The sequence below is a fragment of the Dipodomys ordii genome, unplaced genomic scaffold (genome assembly GCF_000151885.1).
Source record: "Dipodomys ordii isolate 6190 unplaced genomic scaffold, Dord_2.0 Scaffold107, whole genome shotgun sequence".
Taxonomy (NCBI): domain Eukaryota; kingdom Metazoa; phylum Chordata; class Mammalia; order Rodentia; family Heteromyidae; genus Dipodomys; species Dipodomys ordii.
This window is the reverse complement of record NW_012267323.1, coordinates 4,640,491-4,648,392: the sequence shown is the minus strand read 5'-3', so window position 1 is coordinate 4,648,392 and position 7,902 is coordinate 4,640,491. Positions and strand designations below refer to the sequence as shown.

The 7,902-nt window shown below is 50.9% G+C and overlaps 1 protein-coding gene across 1 annotated transcript; it reads left to right on the top strand.

Annotated features, from left to right (window-relative positions):
- The first annotated feature begins 2,160 nt into the window (after positions 1-2,160).
- On the top strand, positions 2,161-5,572 carry Ccdc51 (coiled-coil domain containing 51). The gene is made up of 3 exons (XM_013028087.1): positions 2,161-2,482; positions 3,321-3,485; positions 4,707-5,572. Exons 1-3 carry the CDS (start codon positions 2,171-2,173, stop codon positions 5,460-5,462), a joined length of 1,233 nt encoding a protein of 410 aa, XP_012883541.1. The 5' UTR covers positions 2,161-2,170; the 3' UTR covers positions 5,463-5,572.
- Positions 5,573-7,902: the final 2,330 nt, after the last annotated feature.

Sequence of the window (7,902 nt, the reverse complement as noted above, 5' to 3'; positions counted from 1 at the left end):
CTGGGTTCGATTCCTCAGCACCACATAAGCAGAAAAAAAAAAGCCGGAAGCGGCACTGTGTCTCAAGTGGTAGAGCACCAACCTTGAGCTGAAGAGCTCAGGGATGGCACCCAAGCCCATAGTTCAGCCCCCACCACCGACAAAAAAAAAAAAAGAATATCATGGAGCTTGGCACCAATGGCTCACACTGGTCATCCTAGATACTCAGGAGGCTGAGATATAAGGATTGTGGTTCAAAGCTGTTAGAATCAGAGAGAGAGAGAGTAGCCAGCTTTATGGAGGAACTCTAAGGCAGGGAGGAGTTCAGATCTGGGTGGAGCTAAGGACCAGAGGGTGGGTATAATACTAACAAAAGCCAGGCTGGGCAGAAAACTCTTTGTCTCCAATGAGCCACCAGAAAACCAGAAGTGGCTCTGTGGCTCAAAATGGTAGAGCGCTGGACTTGAGTGCAAAAGCTCAGGGACTAGCCTCCCAGACCCTGAATTGAAGCCGCTGCTGGCTTTGAACCTCCATCCTCTAGATCTCACCTTCTGGATTACGGGCGTGAGCCACCAGGGCCCAGCAAGAGTCTCAGATGTGCCTGCCCAGGATGACTGGACTGAGATCTTCACATCTCAGCCTCCTGAGTAGCTAGGATTACAGGTGTGAGCAACAGGTACCTGGCTGCCTGGACCCCCTTTAGGCAGAAGGCACATGTCTGCCCCCTCTGCTTTGTTTTTCAGAGGGTTCTGAGTTCTTCACCAATGAGAAGGCAGAGGCTGGGATACTGTGGCCTGGGCTGTGTTGGCTATCTCAGCTTCCTCAGGAAGCACTTTGTTCCTCAGCACCTGGCACTGTCTTGTCCCCATCTTTCTCTTGCTTTACTCCCTGTGGCTTACTGAGTCCGCCACCAGGTGTCGCTCTGTCACTTAAGAGCTTTGGGATCTATGAAGAAGGCACCAGATTTTCCTGGCTCTTTGGATAACCTTGTCTCCAGGGTCTTCAGAGTCATTCTGTTCTTGAGCTGTGGCAAAGCCTGACTCTAGATACTTCTGGTACCCCATTCAGATCAGAGAAGTGGGCATTGGTAGGGCCCAAAGGGAAGGAACAAAGAAGCCTGACCTGCTGTGCAGGCATGAGGCAGGGGAGGTAGGAGAAATCTCCAGAAGGTGAGAAATCTAAGACTGGGACTTAGTAGGCCGGAAAGGCAGGTTGAAGGGCTGACATGAACATTAGAAAAACTATTCTCTGTGCAAGACAACTGTTTTCCCTTGCCCTGGAATTACCTTCTCCAAAGAGAACTTTTCTGTCTTGTGACATCAACGATCTCTGTTCTCATCAGGGAGTCTAGGAAGTTGCATGTGAGAATCTTTTAGAGAAATGACCTGAGAGCTGGGAATGTGGCTTAGTGGTAGAGTGTTTGCCTAGCATGCATGAAGCCCTGGGTTCCATTCCTCAGTACTATATAAGCAGAAAAAACCAGAAGTGGTGCTGTGGTTCAAGTGGTAGAGTACTAGCCTTGAGCTGAAGAGCTGAGGGGCAATGCCCAGGCCCTGAGTTCAGGCCCTATCACACACACACACCACAAAAGAGCCATGCACCAGTAGCTCACACCTATAGTCCTAGCTACTCAGGAAGCTGAGATCTGAGGATCACAGTTCAAAGCCAGCCCTGGCATGAAAGTCCATCAGACTCTTATCTTCAATAAACTACTCAGAAAAAGCTGGAAGTGGCACCCTGGCTCAAGTGGTAGAGTGCTAGCCTTGAGCACAGAGGCTCAGGGACAGAGCTTAAGACCAGAGTTCAAGCCCTGGGACTGGTAAAACAATCAATCAATGTGACTGTGCTTCTTAAACTGCCCTGTATCACCCTCAGTCCCACCAATGCACAGAGAGCCTTTAGGTATCTGTGGGACTTGGTTCACATGGACACAACTGAAGTTTGAGAACTTTCTTAAGCATTATCAAAAGACTGGGCATTCGATTCTCAGTCAGGTTATCAGAGAGACCTGAGAGGTACAGGGAGGGATAGGAAGGAGGGTTTGGTTTATGTGGTATCATGACAGAAACGGGTTCAATGTCCCAATCTGTTTTGTCCAGGGGACTACATCTTGCCCCAGAAGCTGTTGTCTGACTTTAGCCGAGTGGCCCCTCTGACATTCCTCCCCTCTCTCCCCAGCCTCACAGATCTGATGATGGGGTGCAGCCCTGTGTTTGCCATGCAGCAGATGGGAGGTTCGCCCCACACACTGGCACGGAGATGCCTCCTTGGAAGGGATCTGTTTCCGATCAGGAGTCTGTGCAGCTCCAGCTCCAGCCAGCCGGGAGAGAAGCGATCTGAAGAGGTAGCCCTCCGGCTGTCTCATCGCCTGCCAGCACTAGGCAAGGCCCTGGGGCACAGCATTCAGCAAAAAGCAGCCGCCACTGCCAAGACGTGGTGGGACAGATACGAAGAGTTTGTTGGACTCAATGAGGTTCGAGACGCCCAGGGAAACGTGACTGAGGTGAGAATCAGAACTAAGATGGTTTGTCCGGCTCTCTTGACTTGGGAAATGTGGCCTGCTGGCTCCCAGGAAACACGTCACCAGCGTGGGAAGCCACGTTCAGATTTGCTTCTTTCTCTTCTCCTTCCCCTCCCCTCCTTCCCCAGCTCACCCTCCCTCCCCTCCCCTCCTTTGTTTCTTTCTCTTTTGCTTTCTTCCTGGCCTTGAACTTCAGTCCTCAGATCTCAGCCTCCCGAGTGGCTAGGGTGACAGGCGTGAGCCACGGCCTTAGTTAGCCGTGGTGTTGCTGGTGGTATCACCAGGCCTTGCTGTGGCTTGGGAATAGTGAATACAGATTATGCTCATTGTTAGGCTGTGTGCAAGTTTCTCAGGGGCGTGTTATTTCCGCCTGAGTGGATAAATTCCACGGCTTCAGACAGGGTGTGGCCTGGGGCTGCATTTTAACCACCACTGAGTAAACCCGGATTAACTACCCAAGGACTGGTTCTACCTTTGCAGCTAACACCCCAATGGGGCCCGTCTTTTGTTTTTGCTGGGGGAGGTGGCTGGGCCTGGGTGCTGTCCCTCAGCTTTTGTGCTCAAGGCTAGTGCTCTACCCACTTGCACCAGAGCACCACTTCTGGCTTTTTGTGGTTCACTGGAGTTCAGTCTCATTGCACTTTGCTTCCCCCAGGCTGGCTTTGAACCCCCGATCCTCAGATCTCAGCCTCCTGAGTAGCTAAGATGACAGGCGTGAGCCACCAGCTACCCAGTTCCAGCACCCTCTTGTTAGCCATGAAGCAGAGCCTCTGTAGGTGCGGAGAAAAGGAGCTGATGGTGTCTGCTCTCCTCTCTCCAGGCAGAAAAGGTGTTCATGGTGGCTCGAGGCCTTGTCCGGGAGGCTCGAGAGGCTTTAGAGGCTCAGCAGGCCAAGCTGAAAGAGGTGAGGGCCCGCTTGGACCGCGTCTCCAGAGAGGACAGCCAGTACCTGGAGCTAGCCACCCTGGAACACAGGATGCTACAGGTAGGTCTTCCTCGCCCTGGCATACTGGAGGAGGGCTGGCTGGAAACCCTGACTGCCTCGTGGGACAAGAGGTCTGGAGACCAGGTAGCCTGGAAGGCAAAGCCAGGGCTCCACTCTTCACAAGTCTGTCCACCTACTTTTTCCTGAAGGCTGGAGTGCACAGGCCAACGCAGTCCTCCATGGAGGGAGTGCTAGGTTCTTTCTTTTCCTTCCTTCCTTCTCCTTTCTTCCCTTCTTCCCTCCCTCCCCCCCCTCCCCGGCCCCCATCTTTTTGTATGTGGATGGTGAGGCTTGAACTCAGGGCCTAGGCACTGTCCCTGAGTTTTTTTTTTTTTTACTAGCCTTCTACCACATGAGTCACTACTCCACTTCTGGCTTTTTCATTTGCTTGTTTATTTTTGCTTTTGTTTTTTGGCCAGTCCTGCGGCTTGAACTCAGGACCCTGACACTGTCCCTGAGCTGCTTCTGCTCAAGGCTAGCCCTCTACCACTTGAGCCACAGCGCCACTTCTGCCTTTTTTCTGTGTATGTGGTACTGAGGAATGGAACCCAGGTCTTCATGCATGCTAGGCAAGCGCTCTACCACGAAGCCACATCCCAGCCCCACTTCTGGCTTTTTTTTTTTTGGTGGTTAATTGGAGAGAAGAGTCTCAACAGACTTTCCTGCTGGAGCTGGCTTTGAACCATGATCCTAGAACTAAATCTCCTAAGTATCTAGGCCCTTCCTTCTTTTGTTCCTGCCTTTTTTTTTTTTGCCAGTCACGGGCCTTGAACTCAGGGCCTGGGTGCTCTTGCTGAACTTTTGTGCCCAAGGCTAGTGCTTTGAGCCACAGAGCCACTTGAATTTTCTGGTGGTTCATTGACTTTTCTGCCTGGGCTGGCTTTGAACCACAGTCTTCAGATCTCAGCCTTCTGAGTATCTAGGGTTGCGGGCATGAGCCATCAGTGCCTAGCTTGCTCCTTCCTGCCTGCCTGCCTGTCTTGGGCCTTGAACTCAGAGCCGTAAACTTCATTTGCTCAAAGCTAGTACTCTACCATTTGAGCCACAGCTCTGGCTTTTTGGGTAGTTCATAAGAAATATGAGTATCACAGACTTTTCCTGCCTACGTTGGCTTTGAACCATGATCCTCAGATCTCAGCCTCCCGAGTAGCTAGGATGACAGGTGTGAGCCACAAGTACCCAGCTCCTTTGCTCTTCTGTGATGATGCTTTGCTTCTACAGGATGAGAAGAGGCTGCGTACAGCCTACCTGCGTGCCGAGGACTCTGAGCGGGAGAAGTTCTCTCTCTTCTCAGCCGCTGTGCGGGAGAGTCACGAGAAGGAACGCACGAGGGCAGAGAGGACCAAGAACTGGTCCCTTATTGGGTCAGTCCTGGGAGCCCTCATTGGCGTGGCTGGTTCTACCTATGTGAACCGTGTCCGGCTACAGGAACTGAAAGCCTTACTCCTAGAGGCCCAGAAAGGACCTGTGAACCTCCAGGAGGCCATCCGAGAGCAGGCATCTAGCTACTCTCTCCAGCAAAAGGATCTCCAGGACCTCATGGTGGACCTGAGGGGCCTGGTGCATGCTGGGAAGGGCCAGGGTTCTGGGTCGCCAGCGGGCAGTCCCCCCACTAAAGACAGAGAAACCGATGTCTTTTCAGCCGCTGTGAAAGAACAGCTCAGTCACTCCCGGCAGGTCCAGTCCTGTCTTGAGGCTTTACGAGAACAGCTTGATGGCCTGGAAAAGACTTGTAGCCAAATGGCTAGAGTGGTTCAACTTGTAACAGCTGCCACACACCCAGGCCTGGTGGAGCCAGTAGATGGAGCTCTGGCCAGCCCTTTGCTAGAGCAGGGGAGCATGATTCTGGCCCTATCTGACATGGAGCAGAAACTAGAGGCCCAGGTTAACAGGAACACCTTGTACAGTACAGCACTCACTTGTGTGACGTTTTTGATCACACTCCCTGTGTTCTACATGCTATTCAAGGCTGGCTAGTCCCTGGAGCCACCTCCAGAGGGTCTAAGGAGTAAAATAGGGCTTTCTTTGTTTTGATTTTTTTTTTTTCTTTTTAGTTGGTCATGAGTCTTGAACTCAGGGCCTGGGCGCTGTCCCTGAGCTCTTTGCTCAAGGCTAGTACTCTACCACTTTAAGCCACAGCTCCACTTCTGGTTTTCTGGTGGCTTATTGGAGATAAAAGTCTCATGGATTTTCTTGCCCAGGCTGGCTTTGAACTGCAATCCTCAGATCTCAGCCTCCTGAGTAGCTAGTAGCTAGGATGACAGGAGTGAGGTACCAGCACCGGGCTGGGCTTGCTGTGTGTGTGTGCGCGCGCGCGTGTGTATGTGCGTGTGCGTGTGCATGCATGCGTGTGGTACCATGGTTTGATCTCAGGGCCTGAGTGCTGTCCTTTAGCTTTTATTGCTCAAGGCTGGTACTCTGTCTCTTGAGCCACAGCTTTTTGGTGGTTCATTGGAGATAATACTGTCACAGACTTTCCGACTCTGAGTGACCTAGAACTCCGATCTTTAGTTCTCAGCCTCCTGAGAAGCTAGGCTGATAGCATCTGGCCTTCGCTTTTGGTCTATTTGAGCATCTTCTGTGTGGCCTCACCAGCAGACCTACTTGGTTCTGTAGTTAATGCTTCTTTATATTAATTGTCCATGCCTTGTGTTAATGTCCAATTAAAAAGTCTTAAAGAGTTTGTATTACTTATAAGAACTTCAATCTGAGTCTTGTCCATTGAAGTCTTTGATCGGAGACCCAGGATTGGGCCTAGCCTGGAAGGAATCACCCCCTTTAGTTCCTTTTTTATCTCTGCTAGGTTCCCATTTCAGGAGTATGCTCCCTCCTGAAGCCTGGACTATTATTTACTTTTTGTTTTTATTTTTATTTTTGTTGCTCATGGGGCTGGAACTCTGGGCCTGGGCGCTGTCCCTCAGCTCTTCAGCTCAAGGCGAGCACTCTACCGCTTGAGCCATGGCACCACTTCTGGGTTTCTGGTGGTTCATTGGAGATCAGAATCTCATGGCCTTTCCTGCCCAGGATGGCTTTGAACTGTGATCCTCAGATCTCAGCCTCCTGAGTAGCTAGGATGACAGGCGGGAGCTACCAGCACCCAGCTAAGCCTGGATTTTTGTTTTGCATTTTCTGGCCTGCCTATATTATAGCTTGTTGGACTTCCTGTCAGGTGCCTTTGGGGAATTCCAGGGGGTTCTACCACTGGATGTGATCAGAAGAGAGTAGGGAGGATAGAGCCCAAGGAAATGGTTCATAAGTGTTCCTGGAGACACTCTTATAGTGACTGGTAGTCAGTCTGGGTCCCTGGTGCAGAGTATTTGGGATAGCACTAGAATACCTTAGGATGACTCTCCATAGGCGTAGACAAAGTTCTGGCTTCCACTCAGGAGAAAGTCAAAGGAGAGCCCCCCACAAAAGGTATGGTCAGGCCTAGAGTTAGACGGTCTTGAGGACCTCCGATCTCTTTATGTATATATGTTAGTCTTAGGGCTTGAACTCAGAGCCTAGGTGCTGACCTTTGTACTCTTCTGCTCAAGGCCAGATCTTTGAGCTACATACAGCTACATACAGCTCCACTTCTGGTTTTCTGGTGATTATCTAGAGATAGGAGTCTACCTTTCTGGCCAAGCTGGTTTTGAACTTCCATTCTCACATCCCAGCCTCCTGAGTAACTAGGATTACAATGTGAATCTCCAGTGCCAGAACATAGCTCCTCTTCTGGCTTTTTTTTTTTTTGGGGGGGGGTCCAGTCATGGGGTCTGAACTCTGGGCCTGGGCACTGTCCCTCAGCTGTTCAGCTCAAGGCTAGCACTCTACCACTTGAGCCACAGCGCCACTTCTGGGTTGTTTTTTTTTCTGCTTATGTGGTGCTGAGGAATCGAACCCAGGGCCTCAAGCATGCAAGGCAAGCGCTCTACCACTGAGCCACCTTCCCAGCTCCCCCCCCTTTTTTTTTCTTTTAACTTGGAGATAAAGATTCTCGAGGACTTTCTTGCCCATGCTAGCTTTGAACTATGATCCTCAGATCTTGGCCTCCTGAGTAGCTAGGATTACAGGTGTGAGATACAACATAGTCCAGGCTGACCTCAAACTTGAGATCATCCTGCTTCACCTTACGGCGTGCTGGGATTACAAGTGTGCACTATTATACTTGGCTACCTTTCCTTTTTCAGAGGATTTCTCCAGCTAAATGCATTAGTGGTCTCTTGTAAATAGAAACTACTGTTGCTCTGCATACACTGAAGAGTTGGTCCCTCCCCCCCCCTTTTTTTTTGGTGGTGGTGGTAGGGTTTGAACTCAGGGTCTGGGCCCTGCCATTGAGCTCTTTTGCTCAAGGCTAACACTCTACCACTTTGAGTCACAGCTCCACTTCTGGTTTTTGACTGGTTCATTGGAGATAAGGGTCGGGGGGGGGGGG

Bases quoted from the DNA above. Each gene is read 5' to 3' on its own strand.
- Ccdc51 (XM_013028087.1), top strand. From the start codon at position 2,171: ATGATGGGGTGCAGCCCTGTGTTTGCCATGCAGCAGATGGGAGGTTCG. The intron at 2,483-3,320 runs GTGAGAATCAGA...TCCTCTCTCCAG, and splicing joins CCCAGGGAAACGTGACTGAG to GCAGAAAAGGTGTTCATGGT. The intron at 3,486-4,706 runs GTAGGTCTTCCT...TTGCTTCTACAG, and splicing joins TGGAACACAGGATGCTACAG to GATGAGAAGAGGCTGCGTAC.